The following is a 20394-nucleotide window of genomic DNA, read 5'->3' as shown; positions in this document are numbered from 1 at the left end:
AAGGAACAGAGTGACTAAATAATCTGCCACCCAAATTGGGACCCCCCTAGGAGTGAAAAGCAAGCAATTAATAATTACAGTGGATAAGCATAAATTGGCACATTGGTTCACCCTTGTTATTATATATATAAAATGCTAAATTTTCCTAAAGGCTATGAGGAATCAGAGAAGAATTTTAAATAGGAGTGACAGCATCATGCGTGTTTTTAAAAAAGCCAAGTTTGACAGAAATGAGGAGGATGGATTAAAATGATGTGAAACCGAAGGATGGAGGTAGGAGGTTGTTTTTTATAATTCTATTATATGATGGTGGCCTAAACTAAGGTCAGGGCAGTGGAGACAGAGAAGACAAATCAGAAAACTACATTGGAGTTCTACATCCTTAATATTTATTCAGAACTAAAGTAATCCTTTATATGTAAATTATGGCTGTATTTTCAAAATAATCCTGAAAAAGAGCAGGTAATCACTATCTTACAAAAGAAAAAGAGCTGAGGCATAAACATGAGAAGCAGTGTTTAAACTAGATTCTCGCTCTGTATATAATAGCCCATCATTTAACCACAACTCCACATACTAAATGCAGAATTTAAATTTCCTCTCTTCTTCCAATCAATCTGTCTCTACTTAATTCTCAACCTACTTTTGCATTACTTCCTTTTGTTTCCATGTGTTTTTCTTCTTTGCAGTGTACAGTATATACCAAGGCATAGGTCTTCAACCCCTCAACTCCAATAATAATTCTTGTTTTAAAATATTATCACCTAGTTCCTTTCCTACTTAAGCCACAGGTGTTTTATTAATGAATTATGTTGCACTGGCTATTGCTATAATGTAATAGCTATGGGCAACTTACTGGATTTTTTTAATTCTCAAGACTTCTGCCCTACACCATACTGGGATCTTCTCAGTGTTATTTTTCTGCTATTTCTTCTATACACCTGTATCCCCTTACCACAATGTTTTCACAAAAGACATTTTCTCTTTTGATGTTTATTTGTCTTGTTTTTTTTTTCTTTTTTAGAACACCAGGTCCCAACTTTGGGGATATAGCTGCACAACACTGCAGCACAGGAAACCAGGGTTCACATGTCCACAGCTTCAGGGAATGGGACTAACAGAAGACAGCAATAAAGGTAAAGCACTTCTTTTTTCCAGACTCCTGTTTACCTGCCCTCCAAAGGCAAAATGCTCTTCTCTTTGGAGGATGTTCTATATAGTTTTTAAATGACTCAACTGGCTGCTTAGCCTAAGAGCACTTCTGAAGTTGCTGTTCGCTATCACAGTGGTAGGGAAAGGAGGCTGAGTTCCCTCTAGGAATTTTAAGTTTTGTATTTTAATTCTTATAATAACCTATTTAAAAAAATAAACACAAGCATACTCTCAATCATCTAGATGACAGAGAAGACCAATAAAATTTCTGCAACCAAATTTACTTTTTTTGTTTACAATCCCAGAAATGCCACTCTAGAGTACACAAATGAGAAACCAACATAAGTGTACTTATTACATAATGCATGTGCATGAAGTGAAAACCAAATCATGTCAAAAGACACTAGATGAATGAAAGGTTCATAGTCCTTTTAATAAACAAAAAAGAAGGGAGAACTGAGTCATCATTCTACACATGGTACAGGAATGGAAACCTAAATAAAAGGCCTTTACACAGACGATTCAAGTTTGGAAAGAATTAGTATAAGATAAGGAAACATCAAGAATTCAACAGGGCAACGGAAGGTTTAAAGCATACAAATTTACTACAGCTCTTCTGTTGGCTGCATTTTAATTATAATCAACCACTGCTCACATTCTACTCAAGATAATACTTGCGTTAAAGATATATAATTTAGGGGGAAAATGCAGAATTTGACACACATTAAATACAGTGCCCCTTCCCTTTTACCTATAGGGGATAAGTCCCTGAGACCCTCATGTGGATGCTGAAACTGCAGGTAGTAATAAACCCTACATAGTAGTAATAAACCCTACATATATTGTTTTTCTCTATACATACATAGTAATGAAAAAAACTTACTTTATAAATTAGGCACAATAAGAGGTTAACAACAATAATAATAAAAGAGAATTATAATAAAATTATGTGAATGTAGTATCTCTTTCAAAATATCTTATTGTACTATATCACCTATTTCAGACAGAGGTTGACCAAGCATAACCGAAACCTTAGATAAAGGAGGATTAGTGGCAGTCTTGATAAAATAATAATAATAATAATAATAATAACAATAATAATAATAATGGAGGATGGTGAATGTTAAAATAGAATGTCATTAATTCAATTTCAGCATAATATTTGTTAGAAACTCTATATAGAGGATAAATGTAATGAATACTTAGATTACACCAAAAAATTTTTTCCTTTTCCTCATAAAAATAACATCATTATTAAAGAAAATATGAAAGTCTGAAAAGGTAGAACAAATAAAATAAAATTGTGCACTTTCTTCTTACCCAAACTACTGTTGGCATTTTAGAATATTTCCCTATATTTATTCAAAAAACGGAATTCTCTTTGTTGTTTTTCCCTTAACATGGCTGAAGTCATAGTATACTACAAATCACTTATTATAAACAATTTAACTTGCAATAACTATAGTGGACTGACACTGTAATGCAGCCCCTAAATCCAAATAGGCCACCTGAGATTTTCTGGGTTTAGAGCCAGGTGAGAGTCCCTAAGTATCTTCTGACTCAGATTGAAAATAAGCCTTGAATACAAAGATCAAAGAACACTTTAGAATCTCAGACTATTTAGTGCTTACCAGAAACGTTTAAAAGGAGAGGTTTTGTGATCTGTTGGCCAGTCTGTAGTAAACGCTACAACCTATAATTCTGGCACTAAAATACTATTGAGGTCTTTGATTCTAAATAGGAAATAAATAATTAGTAACAAGAGAATTTTCTGAAGATAATGAGATTATGAGAATTTGAAGAAAACATAACTGGAATCATAATAAAAGAGAGAAAGAAACAAACTTGGTTTTTCTGAGTTTAAATTATTTCACCTGTAGCCCTAAATTATTTCACCTCTCATTATATCATAACCAACTAAATGAACTTAACAGTATAAAATGAATTGTTATATGTACATTTTAAAATATAGACAGTCTGTCTTTGAAATACATATTAAAAAGTTGATCATCTGTAACCCATGACACTCACACACACGTGCAAACAGAATTTTAATCCTGGCTTTGTCACAAGCCATCCATGTAATCTTGGGTAAGTCACTTTGAATCTTTGGTCAGAGTTTTTGAACTTGTAAAATGAGGAAGCCAGAGGTTCACTCTACTTATAAACCCTAGGGAGAAATTCTATTTTTTTCTCTGCATACTTAATCTCACAAATCAAACCGAGGTGAAAACACTTTTTAATAAACTCTCTTAAGTCATTCCAATTAATTACCAAAGCAAAAAAAAAGTTCCCTGGTACATTAGCAATTGTGCTCTTTAGAACTGGTCCATCTAATGTTAAGGTTAGGTTTTTTCAAAGGCTAGTGACATCCAGTTAACATACCAATTGTTTTTAATGTATACTCCCAGCAAGATTACACCTGCCTTTTAACCCTGTTTCCAAAATGCCAGTAGGAAAGTAAACAAGAGAAGAAAAACACACAATGCCATCTATAATAAGGTCTGTTTTAACAGTTTAAAAGAATAAAGAAAATGTTTGAAATGTATCATATGCTATATATTATTAAACCATACACCTCTATGTAAATAAACTTCTGAATTTTAGCTTGTCAAAATTTTACATGAAATCCTACTCGAAAATCAAATTCTGTACTTTAATGACATAAGTATACTGTCCTTACCTTGCAAATAAAAACCTAGGCTGGAAACTATCTACAGGAAATCAGTGATAGTGAAACTATAAAAAGTCAATGAAACACTCAAGTACATCTATACAACTATCTTTACATGCAAAACTGCTTGTATTCAATGCAACGATCTGGTCTCAAAATAGTTTAGTTTAAGAACAGTAAGAAACCTGTTTTAGGTAACTGTTGGTTAGTATGCTTTAAAAAAAAAACTGACTCACCTTAGTCCAAGGATGTGCCTTAATTTGAGGGAATTTAAATTCTGTGTAGTTTGGGTTCATTTCTCTGATTTGCTCCCTTGTTGGAGTTCCCAGGACCTAGATAAAGAAAGCAAGTTACTGTCATCATATCCTACACATTTACAAATTAGTCTCTATGTTTTATGGCATTGATTTCACTGAAAAAAAGGACTTCCCAGGTGAAATAAAATATGTAACTAATTAAAAAGAGCAGTGCCATGATTTGAACATGTTTCCCCAAAGCTCATGTGTTGAAATCTTAATACCCAATTCAACAGTGCTGAGAGGTAGGATGTTTAAGTGGTAATTAGGTAATGGCTGTACCCTTGTGAATGGACTCATGTCATTATAGTGAAGGCAGGCTTGTTATCTCAAGGGTGGGTTGATTAGAAATGTAAGTTTGGCCCCCTCTCACTGTTGCCCTCTCTTGACTTTCTGCCTTCCAACACGAGATGATACAACATGAAGGCCATCACCAGATGTGAGCCCTCTGACATCAGACTTTCCAGTCTCTAGAACAGTGAACCAAATAAATTTCTATTATTTATATATTACCCAGTCTTTGGTATTCTGTTATAGCAGCACAAAACAGATGAAGGCAAACAAACTTTGTGAAAGCCTCTTATCTGCAGCTGACTACAGATTCCATTCTATATTACCATAGACAGACTTCTATGATAATAATAATGTTAAATTTGGGTCATAAAAAATGATTACCATACTCAAAAATATTCAAGTAAAAATCAGGTATCTTTGTTTTATCTAGAAAAACTATCTATTGCAATAATCACATCTGAGAATACTTTTTATTCATTTAGTTCAGTATAGCCAAAGGTTATTCAGCTGTCCCTTGACACCCAGATGGTTCCAGGAGCCACCTGAGGATACCAAAATCCATGGTGTTTAAGTCCCTTGTATAAAATTGCATGTTATTTGTATATAATCTATTTATATCCTCCTATACACTTTAAATCATCTGTAGGTTACTTATATAACACTTAATGTCAATCCTATGTAAACAGTTGTGTTGTTTTAAGTTGTATATTATTCTTTATCAATGTATTTTTAAATTGTTTTTTTCTGAATATTTTTGATTGCAGTTGGTTGATTCTGTGAATGAGGAACCTGCAGATACGGCCAATCAATTGTATTATCAATTGATAATACAGGCAAACCTTATTTTAAAACCATCAATTCATTCAGTCATTGAATATTTAGTGTCCCTTGTGTGCAAGGAACTATGTTATGATCTTTGGGGATACAAAGAACAAGAGATTTCCTGCTACCATAAACTCACAGATTTGTGTGTCAAAAAAGTATAATTATAGTACACAACAAAAATATATTGAGTATTACATTGTCTCTAGAGCTAAGCTAGGCAATGAACAAAGGAAAGTATATAAACCTGGCTGTACAAGATTGACGACAGGAAGAAACATTAAATACTAAAAGTGAGGACTTTGAAGAGAAATACCATATATTACTCATCTTTATAACTACAGGACCTTGTATAAGTCAAATTTGTTTAAACAAAATATTAAACTAGTTACAGTTCAAGAATAATTGCACAGAAGTAGAGAAATGCAATGGTAAGTACTAGATTTGTGGTGGTAACCAGTGAATAATCGGGCAAAATTCCATACCATCCAGGGCAAAGTGAGAATTTGTTGTTTTTGTTGTTGGTTCTAATTCTCTAGACTCTGCTAAAACTTTCAGAACTTCATTCAAATTTTAAAAAGTTTGTTCTTTAAAAGACACTCTTAAGAAAATAAAAAGGCTAGTCATGAACTAAGGGAAAACACCTGCAAAACATATTCTGCAAAGGACTTGTATTTAGAATATATAAAGAACTCTTACAATTAAAAAATAAAATAAACCAATACAAATCAGCAAAAGATATGTACAGACACTTCACCAAGGATTACACAGAGATGGCAAATAAGCACAAGAAAAGATGCTCGGCATCATTAATCATTAGGGAAATGCTAATTAAAACAAGATACCACTATATCACAATAAGAAGGCTAAATTAAAAAGACTGACTATGTATAACAAATTTTGGCAAGGATGTAGAGCAACTGAAGCTCTGACCACTGCTGGTGGAAATGTAAAATGGTATAGCACCTTGGAAAACTGGAAGTTTCTTAAGAGTTAAACATAAACATGTAATACAACCTATCATTCTCATTCCTAGGTACTTACCTAAGAGAAATGAATGCATATGTTCATACAAAGACTTGTACACAAATATGCATAGCATATTTTTTGCAACTGATAAAACAGCAGAAACAAACAAAAATGGCATCAACAGATAAATAAATGGTGCATAGCCATACATTAAAATATTACTCAGTAATTTAAAAAGAACATAGATGAATCTAAAAATAATTATGCTGTGAGAAAAGCTAGACCAAAAAGAGTACCTAAAGTATAATCACATTCATATGGAATTCTAGCAAATTTTCTATCTATAGTGACAGAAGATCTATAATATTGAGAAGCAGGATTACAAAGGGACACCAGGAAACTACTGGGATTATGAATGTTCGTTATCTTGGTTCCATGGGTGTATATGCATGGCGAAACTTATCAAGCTAAATACTTTAAATAGATGCAGTTTTTATTTTTTAATTTTTAATTTCTGTGGATACATAGAGGGGTATATATCTATGGAATACATGAGACACTCTGATGTAGGCATACAATGTATAATAACCACATCAGGGTAAATGTGGTACCTATCACCTCAAGCATTTATCCTTTGTGTTATAAACAACCCAATTATACTTTTAAAGGTACTTTTCAACATTTAATTAAATTATTATTGAGTAGAGTCACCCTGCTGTGTTATTAAATAGATCTTACTCATTCTTTCTATTGTGTTGTACCCATTAACCATCCCCACTTCCCCCTCGACTATCCTTCCCAGACTCTGCTAACCATCATTCTACTCCCTATCTCCATGAGTTCAATTATTTTAATTTTTAGCTCTCACAAATAACTGAGAACTTAAAAATTTGTCTTGCTGTGCCTGGCTTAATACAATGATTTCTGATGCCATCTATGTTGTTGCAAATAACAGAATCTCATTCTTTATGAGTGTATGTATCACATTTTCTTTATCCATTCATGAAATGTCCATGCTGATGAACACTTACGTTGCTTCCAAATCTTGGCTATTGTGAAGAATGCTGCGGTAAACATAGGAGTGCGGATATCTGTTCAATATACTGATTTTCTTTCTTTTGGATATATACCTAGCAGTGGGATTGCTAGATGGCATGGCAGCTCTATTTTTAATTCTTTTTAGGAGCCTCCAAATTGTTCTCCATGGAAGCTGTACTAATTTACATCACCAACAACAACATACAAGGATTCTGTTTTCTCCATATCCTCACCAGCATTTGATATTGCCCATCAGTTGGATAAAAGCCATTTTATCTGGGGTGAGATATCTCATTGTAGTTTTGATTTGCATTTCTCTGATGATCAATGATATTGAGCACCTCTCATATACCTGTTTGCCATTTGTTTGAATTCTTTTGAACAGTGCCTATTCAGAACTTTTGTCCATTTCAAAATCAGATTATTAGATATTTTTCTTATAAAGTTGTTGGAGCTCCTTCTATATTCTGGTTATTAACCTCCTGTCAGTTGGATAATCTACAAATATTTTGTCCCATTTTGTGAATTGTCTCTTCAGTCTGTTAACTGTTTTCTTTGCTGTGCAGAAGCTTTTTATCTTGATGTGGTCTCTATGTGTAGTTTCTCATATGTCAATTACACTTGCAATAAAAGCTTTCAGAAATTATTTTAACCATTAGAATACATTAAGTTGGGTAAGATAGATGGAAGGATATTCTGAACTACAGAATTATTCATTGATATAAATAAAAAAGGAATCAAGTTAAAAATAAACTGATCTTTAACTGTTTATAAGGTAATTTCTGAGCAAACTCCTTATGTTACTAGAAAGAAAATAAAAAGGTGACTGTAAAAATAATCTAAATTATAACACTTATTCTAACTTCTATTCCTAACACTGTTCTGGGGATATGTGCATGTGTCTGTGTATGCGTATACATGTACCTGGTGAGAGGGTGAGGACTGAAGAATGAGACAGTAGTACTAATAAGCTTATCAATAATTCTGTCCCCACAACATGCAACTGTATTGGATTTTTTTGAGTACTTAAAACAAACAACAACAGCAAAGACATAAATGAGTGTTTATAATTACATACCTTCAGTGACCCTACAACCTACTGATTTCCATTTAAAGCTATATATCCCAACAGAGAAATTCTTATACCTCTAAAGCAACATTGTTCACAATAATAAAACATTGCTGACAAAAGCAAAAATCCACCAGTAGAATTAACAAATAAATTGTGGCATAGTCACAGAATAGTATACTAACTAGCAATGGAGAGGACTAAACCAGAGCTACACATACTTTTATGAATGAATGTCACAAACACAGTGGGGAGCTTTTACTCCACAATGAATGTGCACAGTATGACTGCCTTATATAAAGTTCAAAATCAGACAACACTAAACAATAGTTTAGTTTATGAGGTAATTAATTTACACAGTAAAACTGTAAAACTAAATAAAAATACAAGAATATTCATCATTAAAATCAAGTACAGATGATCTAGTTTAACAAAGAGGATGTGGAAAAAGGGGATGTGACTGGGATGGGGCAAAAGTAATTCTTCTAGCTCTAATTCTTAATATGAGTTGTTGTTACGTGAATCTTTACTATTGTAAAGGTTAAAACAATATATTTGTTTATACTTTTTCATTATATTTTAAAATAACCAAAATGATACTTCAGAAATCCCCACTCTTGAATCACTATTTGTTGTATAGACGTCCTCTATGTATTCAGTACTTTGCTAACATAAGACACATAGAGAGCACTAACTCTCTTTGAGTTGGTAAGAATACCAAAAGAAATGAGAATTATGTGACATCCATTAGCAATCACATCCATCTCCAGTGTGAACAGAAATCACATGGAATTCTCTTCTCAACCATTCAGCCAACTTTCCTACAGAGGCTATAGGAGATTATTCAAGAGTTACTGATATGGTTTGGCTATGTCCCTACCCAAATATCATTTTGAATTGTAGCTCCCATATTTCCCTCATGTTGTGGGAGGGACCCAATAGGAGATAACTGAATCATGGCGGCAGTTTGCCCCATGTTGTTCTCATGATAGTGAATAAATCTCATGAGATCTGACGGTTTTATAAAGGAGTTACCCTGCACAAGACAAGCTCTCGTATTTTGACTGCCGCCATCAATGTAAGACATGACTTTGTTCCTCCTTGCCTTCCACCATGATTGTGAGGCCTCCCCAGTCATGTGGAACTGTAACTCAATTAAATCTTTTTCCTTACTAAATTACCCAGTCTCCGGTATGTCTTTATCAGCAGCTGTGAAAATGGACTAATAGAGTTACAATGTATAATGTCAAAGTCAGGATGTTCCTTGAAGTGAAAGTTTTACAATTCTTGTTTTTTTTTTTTACTTATAACCTAAGAATAATCCTAATGGAAGCGAATCTGTGAAATACACAATAAAACAGTTGAGAAGCATGTGCTTATACACAAGGTATGCTTAACATATAAACTTTTAATTATTTATTTAAGGTACACTGTATGTGTGTACTCACTCTCACATCCTTCTCCCTAAATTCACTATCTCACAGCCTCTTAGATCTAAACATTTTATCTAATATCATGTTAAGAAAAATCTCAAACAAAAAAGATGTGAAAGTTTTATAGTGAACACCAATCCCCTATATCCACTATCCATATTCTCCAACTAACATTTTACTGTATTTGGTTCATCACATATCTAACCCTCTATCCATACATCAATCCACCAATTTTTTTGATACATTTCAAAATAACTTGCAGGTATCAGTACACATCAGCACACGAGGTAAGGTTTTATATTCACAACTTTTTATCTAAGTATTTTTTTACATGCCTTGAATCCTCCTTTAATATATGCCAGAAAATGCGTGTGGAAAAATTTTTATCACGATGGGAAATAATCTGCTTTGATGAATAGTGATGACATTTTAAAAGTATATTTTTTCTTCTGCAACTCATTCCTTTATACACTTTTACCATCAGTTTTGCTGTTGGTTTACATTTATTTTACCTGGGTTCCCCACTGCTAAAAACAGGTTTCTTAGTTATACTTACAATCAGTGGTCAGAATTTTAACTAGCTGTATTCTTTACCTTCAAAATACAGTTATCAGTGACTTTTAAGAGGCTTTAACTACCAATGTATAAACTGAATTGCTGTTAATGTATTCACTATAAATTATTTTAAAAGGCAATTAACTAAAAAAAGTCTGTCAGCACAAAACGGCAATGAAAATCCTATTCATCCATTTACCACTACATGATTTTGAATCACAAAGGCTATTAGAGGGGGAAACAGAGATCCTAACATTACAGGATGGTCCATGTTTAATTTCTTTTGTTAAACATTCAACTACTCTCAATTTTTCTACTCTTTTTCTAATTGTTTTTTAAATCTTAAGACCAAGTTCTCGTTGGGGTGGTTAACAGTGGGATTTACAACATATTAAAAAAATACTGAAAATTCAAAAAGCTCTCAAATTTGAAACACTAAAGAATATTTTATTATGACAAGGTTCTTGCAATATTAAAAAGAAGCAATTATTTCTGTTGGTGACTTCTAATGATAAATCAATTAAAATAAAACATTAGGGAGCAATTTAAAAATGCCTACTATCCCTAGACTTGATCATGAGTGGTCACAAAAAAACATAGTTTAAAAAAAATGGAAACTAGATGGGAGATTTTCCAGTTTGGGGGGCAGCAAACTTTTTCTGGAAAGGGCCAGACAGTAAATATTTAAGGCTTGTGGGACACGAAGTCTCTGTCACTACTCAAATCTGCAGCATAAAAACAATTACAAACAAAAGTTTATTTACAAAAATGGGTAGCAGACTGTGTCTGGCCCCTGGGCCCTACTGTGCTATCCCTTCATCTACTACAAATATTTTTAGACATGAGAAAAACAGACCCAGAAAAAGTATCTTTTCAGAGGTCATGACTAGAAAGGAATTTAAATCTTATCAGTGGCAAGCAAATTTTAGGAGGTGGCATTAAAGAATCTGGTTATTGAACGTGGCTGGAAGGTAAACAATTTCAGTAGTTGTGAAAAATCTTGATGATATTAAGCATGAAGGAGTAGATCTGGAAGAGAAAAATAATATCTGAGACCAGATATTCAGAACCAGGAGGAGCGCTCCACCAGTGGTGGACATTAGATATATTACTTAGAAGAAAACTTGAGGCTAGAAGAACTGTTTTGGTAGTAACTGGGGTATGTATAAGTGCTAGGTGGCTGTGACAGTATGTAACAGGCAAAGCAGACAAAGAACAGTGCTAAAGACGGGCATACAAATATACAGAAAAAGATAAATTTAATCAGAAGGCTAAGATAGAAGTACAAAGAGTTGGACAAGGTCCTACAGACAGTGACATCATGGGGGCCAAGGAAGATGAACACTTTAAGGACAAAGAGGTATCTTATGACACAATGAACCCAGGCAAAAAATAAAGCCCAAAAGGTGTTCACTGCAGGTGGCCATTAAGATTTCCTTTCAGATCGCCTGATAAATGAATTTAGTAAAGTTTCAGGATACTAGATCAACATATGAAAGTAAGGGCCAGGACAGTGACTCACACTTGTAATCCCAGCACTTTGGGAGGCTGAGGTGGGTGGATCATGAGGTCAAGAGTTCAAGACCAGCCTGTTCAACATGGTGAAACCCCATCTCTACTAAATAATCAAAAAGTTAGCCAGGCATGGTAGCAGACATCTATAAACCCAGCTATTTGGGAGGCTGAGGCAGAAGAATCACTTGAACCCAGGATGCAGGGGTTGCAGTGAGCTGAGATGTGTGTACTCCAGCCTGAGTGATAAAAGCAAAACTCCATCACAAAAAACAAAACAAACAAACAAAAAACAAAGTAAGTAGCATTTCTATATACCAGTAATGTTCAAGCTGAGAGCCAAATCAATCTTATTTACAATAGCAACAAAAAAATAAAATAAAATACCTAGGAATACATCTAACCAACGAGGTGAAAGATCTCTACAGGGAGAACTACAAAACACTGCTAAGAGAATCATAGATGACACAAACGGAAAAGCATTCCATGCTCATGGATTGGAAGAATCAGTATCGTTAAAATGGCCATACTGCCCAAAACAATCTACAGATTCAATGCTATTCCAATCAAACTACCAATGTCATTTTCCACAAAACTAGAAAAAACGATTCTAAAATTCATATGGAACCAAAAAAGAGCCCATATAACCAAAGCAATCCTAAACAAAAAGGACAAAGCCAGAGGCATCACATTACCTATCTTCCAACTGTACTATAAGGCTACATTAACCAAAATAGCATCATATTGGTATGAAAACAGATTCACAGACCAATGGAACAGAACAGAGAACCCAGAAATAAAGCCACACACTTAAAGCCATCTGATCTTTGTCAGAGTTGACAAAAATAAGCAGTGGGGAAAGTATTCCCTATTCAATAAATAGTGCTGGGATTGCTGGCTAATCACATGCTAAAGAATTAAACTGGACCCCTATCTTTTACCATATACAAAAAGTGACTCAAGACAGACTAAAGATTTAAATGTAAGACCTCAAACTATAAAAATCCTACAAGAAAACCTAGGAAACACTATTCTGGACATTGGCCTTGAGAAAGAATCTATGACTAAGTCCTCAAAAGCAATTGAAATAAAAACAAAAATTGGTGAGACCTAATTAAAGAGCTTTTGCATAGCAAAACAAATTATCAACAGAATAAACAAACAACTTACAGAATGGGAGAAAACAGTCACAAACTATGCATCTGACAAAGGTCTACTACCCAGAATCTATAAGAAACTTAAATCAACAAGCAAAACACAAAAACAAATAACCCCATTTAAAAAAAAAAATGGGCAGAAGACATGAACAGACACTTCTCTAAAGACATACAAGTGGCCAACAGATGAAAAAATGCTTCACATCGCTAATCATCAGAGAAATGTAATTCAAAACTACAATGACATACCAGCTCACAACAGTCACAACGGCTAATAAAAAGTAAAAAAATCAACAGATGCTGGTGAGGCTATAGAGAAAAGAGAACACTGGCTATTGGAGGGAATGTAAATTAGTTTGGCCACTATAGAAAGCAGTTTGGAAATTTCTCAAAGAACTTAGAACTACTGCTAGACCCAGAAATGCCATGACTGGGTATATATCCAAAAGAAAAACTGTTCTATCAGAAAAGATACATGCACTGCATCATCACAGCATTCTTCACAATAGCAAAGACATGGAATCAACCTAGATGCCCATCAACAGTGGACTAGATAAAGAAAATGTGGTACACATACACCATAGAATACCATCCAGCCATTAAAAAAATTAAGTTCTTTGCAGCAACAAGGATACTGCTGGAGGCCATTATCCTAAGCAAATTACTCTAAGAATAGAAAACAAGATACCACATGTTCTCACTTATAAGTGAACAGCAGGTACTCATGGGCATAAAGATGGCAATAATACAAACTCAGGACAACTAGAGAGGGAAAGAAGGCTGCAAAACTAACTATTGGGTACTATGCTCAGTACCTGGGTGACAAGATCATTCACACCTCAAACCTCAGCATCACACAATGTACCTAGATAACAAACTTGCACATGTACCCCAGAATCTAAAATAAAAGTTGGAAAAAAATATTTTAAACTGTTAATAACAGAGGTCTTCAGCAACAGAAGAATACTATAATGAAACAGTCATCTAACTGGCTAAATAAGATAAAATTGAGTACAAAAAAAAATCTAAAACTTATTTTAAAATGCTTGGTAAAATATATTTAGTAAGAACGCCATCCAAAGGCTTGTACTGTATTATCGTTTTGTAAAAGGCTATTACAGATTTTTATGTCTAGCCGTGCTGAAATAACAAATATTGAAACTGCCCTCCAGGTGTAAACAACTAAAAAACTGGCTGACAAAAAAAATTCAACATTTCTAAAGAAGTAGGAAAATATAAGAAGAGAAAAAAACAAGAGTCAGTCAAAAGACACAGATCCAAAAGTGACAGAGATGACAGAATTAGCATATAAGGACTTAAAAAATATAGTATGTGAAATGAAAACTTCACAGGAGAGGATTAACAGGTTAGACACAGGGAAGAAACATGTAAACATGTGACTTGAGTCTGATGGTGGGAAGTAGGGGGTGGGAAGTAGGGCAGATGCAGAAAAACCATTTGAAGAAACATTACCAAAACGTTCCCAAGTTTGATAAAAACCATGCATTTTCCCACAAATACAAGTAGTTCAATGAACCCTAACCGGATAAATACAAAGAATACTATATAAACTCATAATCAACTGATAAAAGCCACTCATAAAGTGAAAATCTTCAAGAATGCCAAAAACACGTTATAGAGAGGGTATATACAGGGTATCAACAGCTGACTTCTTATCAGAAACAATGAGAGCAAGAAGAAAATAGAGAGCTCTCTGAAGATGAAAGAAAAATAAACCCGGGAAACCAATTCTGTGTCAAGTGAAAATATCTTCAAAATACATTTTTAGGCAAATAAAAGCTAACACAGTTTGTCACCAGCAGATCTTCATTACAAAAAAGTAGTTTAGGATTAAAAAAAAAAAGACTTCCAAATGGGCATTCTGACCTACACAAAGAAATAAAGAGCACCAAAAATGGTAAATATGTGGTTAACTGTATGACATTTCCCCTCATTAAAAAATTCCTCTTGAGGAAATTGCTTAAAGCAAAGTAACGACAAATATTGTAACATGTAGAATTAAAAAGTATGAAAACTATAGCACAAAGAATAGGAAGGGAAATGGAAATAATGTCGTATGGTCATTATTTGCTATGTGACCTGGTAGATTACTATGTAAAAACAGACTGTCTTTTTTTATTTGAGATGGAGTCTCACTTTGTCTCCAGGCTGGAGTGCAGTGGTGTGATCTCAGCTCCCGGGTTCAAGCAATTCTCATGCCTCAGCCTCGTGAGTAGCTGAGATTACAGGTGTGCACCACCACATTTGGCTAATTTTTTTTTTTTTTTTTTTTTGTATTCTTAGTAGAGACAGGGTTTCACTATGTTGGTCAGGCTGGTCTCAAACTCCTGGCCTCATGATCTGCCCACCTCAGCCTCTCAAAGTGCTGGGATTTACAGGCATGACCCACCATGCCTGGCCCTGACTATAATACATTGATGCATATTTTAAATCCTAGAACAACCTCTAAAAATGACACAAGCAGGTACAGCTTAAAAGCCAACAGGGAAAATGAAAACTACTGATTTAATCCATAGGTGGCAGTAAAAGGGGGAAAACAGAGCAAAGAAAAGACGGGATGAAAAGAAAACAAATACCAAGGTGCAAAACTTACACTCAACCACAGTGATGATTACACTGAATGTAAATACTCTAAGTACTTCAATTAGAAAGGCAGAAATTGTCAAACTCAATTAAAAAACACCTAACTATATAATGTCTGTAAGAAATGCACTTTAAATGAAAAAAACACATAGATAAAAAGTAAAAGAATGCAAAAAGTTATGCCATGCAAATACTAATTGTAATAAAGAGTACCTATATTAATATAAGAAAGACTTCAGGATAAGAAAATTAAACAAAAATAAAAAGGGGCCTTTCCCAATGATAAAGTCATTTTAAGACTAAATTTAAAATTATTGAGAATAGCACGTGTTGATGAGAATGTGGAGCACTGGAATTCTCATGTGTTGTTGGTGGGAGTGTAAAACAGTAAAATTACTTTCGAAAATAGTTTGGTAACCATACACTTACCTACCATACGATCAGCAATGTCAGTCCTACTTTTTTATTCAAGAGAAATATAAACATATGTCTGCAAAAACACTTGTAAACAAACATTCATAGAAGCTTTACTCATAATAACCAAAACCCCAAAATAAGTCAAATATCCATTCACAGGTGAATGGATTAACAAATTGTGGTATACTCATAAAATAGAACACAACTCAGCATAAAAAGGAATAAACAGGAGATACAAGTAACAATACTGATGAATCTCAAAAAACATGTTATTGAGCAAAAAAACATAGATACAAAAGATATTATTTCATTTATGAAATTCTAGAATAGGCATCTGTAGTGACCAAAAATAGATCTATGATCATCTGAGACAGAAGATGGGAAACTGACCATAATGGAGAATGAACAGGGTGACCAACCAGCATAGTTTGCCTAAGACCATTTGGCAAACCCCTCAGTCCGGGCAAACTGAGACTTTTGGTCAATACAGGCTATAAAAAGAAACATTTTTAGGGTGATAGACATGTTCTACATCTTGTCCAGGGTGGTGGTTATATGGGTATGTTTGTTGAAATTTACTAAACTGTCATTTAAAATGGCTACATTTTATTACAAATAACTTATATTTCTATTAACTTGATTTAAAAATTTTAAAAAAGGGACCATTTTGTAATGTGTGTTACCTTTACTAAATGCAAACAGATGTTTAACCTTCTTAAATTGCTATTTATAAGGCTGGTATTAAAAGTATCAGAATCTGTCAAACCCAAAAATCAGAACTATTTTGTATACAATATGCATATTTTTTAAGAAAGCAAGGATGAGACATAATCAGGAGGCATTTAAAAAACTGTTCAGCTTCAGAAGTTATTCACATTTCAAAACGTTAATTTAGAGCCTATCCTCAAGAAGCTCTAGGGCACGGAGACTTGTAAATAAATCAACAACAATCAGGACAGAATAGTATAGCAAAGTAAGTATAGGTAATGTGTGAGGTGAAAGTGCTATACTGCACTGGAAAGTGGAAGAGATTCAGGAAAGGTTCTGGAAGGGGAGACAAGAGCTGATTTTACTTAAGGAATGTAGAAGGCAAATGAATAAAAAGTACATTCTATGCACGCGAGGTGTGTAGGTGAAAAAGAGCATGCTAATAGAGAGTAAGAGCTGGATTATAGATGGATAACATCATTAAAGGTTAAAAGGTAAGCAAGTGACAGATATAAAGAACAAAGATTCTGAGTGCATGACTATCTGTAACTAACACCACAAACATCAGACATTTTAACAACTATCCTATTTCAACCTCTGAGTATATCTTTAGGTTTTATATTAAGTTTTTATTAGGTTCAGAGGATATTTCTACCTGACTTACTCCAGCTGAATTCTACATTTGGAACTTTTGAAATAGAATAACTGAACAATAATTTTATAGATAAAAAGATATTTGACAAATTCTCATTTCATACACAAAACAATTCTTAGACTACCCTTGAATTTTAAGAGATCAATTTTTTCCCCCAAAACTTTTAGACTAAAGACATATATTTTGAGTAATTAATACTTATTCCTGGATTTCCTGGTAAGTGAGTCCTTCTTTGACTTAAAGAAAGTTAAACCACATGGAAATGTTTCATACAAGAGGGGGAGATTTTAAAAATTATCACACCAATGGGAAGATAACACATTCTTAGTCATCTCTTACAAGAACTCATCACAATTCCATTTGTTGCAAAAAGCATGAAGACCAGCCTGCCCCACCCCTTTGGGGATGCTGTTCATCCCCTTACCATTAAATTAATAACTTAATCTGTTCCTGGTCCCACTTAGTTACAAATTTATCAAACACTGAGAAATATCAACACAGAAATTATAAGTTGATAATTACTGTCTTCAAATAAATAATATGGCCCAAGAAGCATGTCACAAAAAGCACCTGACAAATGCTCTGAAACGCCGGTTATTTCTTCCATAACCTTGTTTATTTTAGAATTCAACACCAGAGGTCGCCAAACCTCGGTAATAGCGGTGCATGTGTAGCCTTTAAGAGCAAAGTAAAAGCCTATTAGAAATGTTACTGCTCTGCTTAAAATCCTGCAATTGCTTCCAATTGCTTACAAGCTAATGCAATCTGGTCACTGTCAACAGCTCCAGTCTTCTCTTTCCTGGTAAACTCATATTCTAACAACCCCACCATTCAGAACCTTTAGTGAAAACTATAAAGAAACACACGATACCTAGTTTTACTAAATATTTATTCACTCCTTTCTCCTCCCTATATGGTAAATACTTTTTCATGTTTCAAGATTCAGCTCAATGATTATCTCTCCTGTGAAGCCTTTCCAGACAGCACTACTCTAAGTGAAATGCTTCTTTCTGCCTTTGTACTCTGCTGAGACATCTGAAATAACACTGAGTTTGCCCTACTGCCTTCAGTTGTTCCTCTCCTGCCGTCAATCAGTCTCTGAAGCCCCTGAGGGCAAGAACCCTCTATGTTCTAGCCCAGCACCTAGTAAAAACCATTCACTAAATTAACACATGTAGTTAACGTGGTATCTTAAAAGAATTTATGGCTAGGCATATATATACAATGAATTCAATAAAGGCTTTAAAAACAAAATTATGTAACACAATAACATAATCGTATAAATGGTTGAATACCTAAATATTTCATTTCTTTTCTGCATAAAAGAACTGCATATGGAATTTGGAGTGTCTAGTTGTGTTAGGTTGGCTGCCATATCCTAAACAGGACAAATTTCTCCAATTAGAAAACATGTATTCTATTTCAAAATAGCAGTCTAATGATAATGGAATCACTACTATACAATTTTCACTTCCAGAGGACTGATATAAAATGTCATCTCCTCTGGCATTGTCCTACAATTTACAGATTTTACTATTTATTTATTTATTGAGACAGAGTCTTGTTCTGTCAGCCAGGCTGATGTGTAAGGATGTGATCCTGGCTCATTGCAACCTCCACCTCCCAGGTTCAAGTGATTCTTGTGCCTCAGCCTCCTGAGTAGTTGGGATTACAAGCATGTGCCACCAAGCTCAGCTAATTTTTATATCTGTAATAAAGATGAGGCTTCATCATGTTGGACAGGCTGGTCTTAAACTCCTGGTTTCAAGCGATCCACCCGCCTCAGCCTCCCAAAGTGCTGGGATTACTGGCATGAGCCACCACGCGCAGCAGGGTTTTACTTTTTAAATCTACTAGCTGTAGGTAGCAAAAATAATAAACTCACTAATGTAGATTTTATTCCAATTTATACCTCTCCCCTATATAAGCAACCATTTTCTTGCAGTGCAATATTTCTCTCTCAGGGTTTCCTTCCTATTTCCAAAAGGCAAACAGCAAAAAGCTATAGCAGCAGCAATACAAGTCTTAAAAGCCCATTAAGAATTTCCGTGATTTTCATCACTTTTCAGAGCTACAAGCTGTCACATTATTTGAGCACAAGTAAACAATCTGGGTGAAGTACTTATTTAGACTAAAGAGAGTGAACATAGGAGGGTCTCCTTGTGCACCTATACTCTATTTCATTCACTCCTTCTTGCCTGTCATTTAACTCAAGTTGATCTGCTCCTCCTCCCTTTTGGGGGGTAATGGGAGTGGAAGGTACAACTGTGAGAAATCCTCTAGAGTCCTTTGAAAAACTCTAGTCAGTTTATTACCTTCCTTAAAATTGCAGTGGAAGTGACAGATATTCTTCTACAGATACATATGCTCACTTTTGCCTTAAAAAGCTTTACTTCATATATCATAAATCCCAACCCTTATACAATTGATGATTCTTAGTTTATTTATAGAGGTGTGCAATCATCATTGCTAACAAATTTTAGAACATGTTCATTACCTCATAAAGAAAGCCTGTATCCATGAGCCATCATTCCCATTCCTCCTAGTGCCCCACAACCACTAATCTTTTTGTCTCCACAACCTGTCTATTCTGGGCATTTAATATAAATGGAATGGAATTATAGAATATGTGGCCTTTTGTGTGTGACATTTTCTTATCTATTCATCAGTTACTAGACATTTTAATTGGTCCCTTTTTTGGCTATAAATAACATTGCTATGAATTTTGCATACACACTTTGTATGGATGTAAGTTTTCAATTATCTAGGGTATATACCTACAAACTGAATTCCTGGGTCATACAACTCAATGTTTAATATTCTGAGGAAGTGTCATACTTGTTGAAAGTTTGCATTCTTTTACAATCACACCAGAAATGCATGAAGGTTCCAGTTTCCTTATATCCTCACCAATGTTAGTTACTGTCTTTTTATTTTAGTCATTATGGTGAGTGTGATAACAGAATTCATTATTGTACTGACTTGCATTTCCTTAATGAAGAATAATGCTGAGTATCTTTTTGCATGCTTACTGGCCAC

The 20394-nt window shown here is 34.2% G+C and overlaps 1 protein-coding gene across 10 annotated transcripts in view; it reads right to left on the bottom strand.

Annotated features, from left to right (window-relative positions):
• GSK3B (glycogen synthase kinase 3 beta) overlaps positions 1-20394 on the bottom strand; it is a 221919-nt gene that overhangs the window by 49361 nt on the left and 152164 nt on the right. For all 10 annotated transcript variants that reach the window (XM_017965207.4, XM_017965209.4, XM_017965211.4 and 7 more), the window contains one exon: positions 4063-4158. In XM_017965207.4, coding sequence (XP_017820696.1) covers positions 4063-4158 — 96 coding nt within the window. The remainder of the gene's footprint in view (positions 1-4062; positions 4159-20394) is intronic.

This window comes from Callithrix jacchus, chromosome 15, assembly GCF_049354715.1.
Source record: "Callithrix jacchus isolate 240 chromosome 15, calJac240_pri, whole genome shotgun sequence".
NCBI classification, from domain to species: domain Eukaryota; kingdom Metazoa; phylum Chordata; class Mammalia; order Primates; family Cebidae; genus Callithrix; species Callithrix jacchus.
This window is presented reverse-complemented; position numbering and strand designations above follow the sequence as displayed.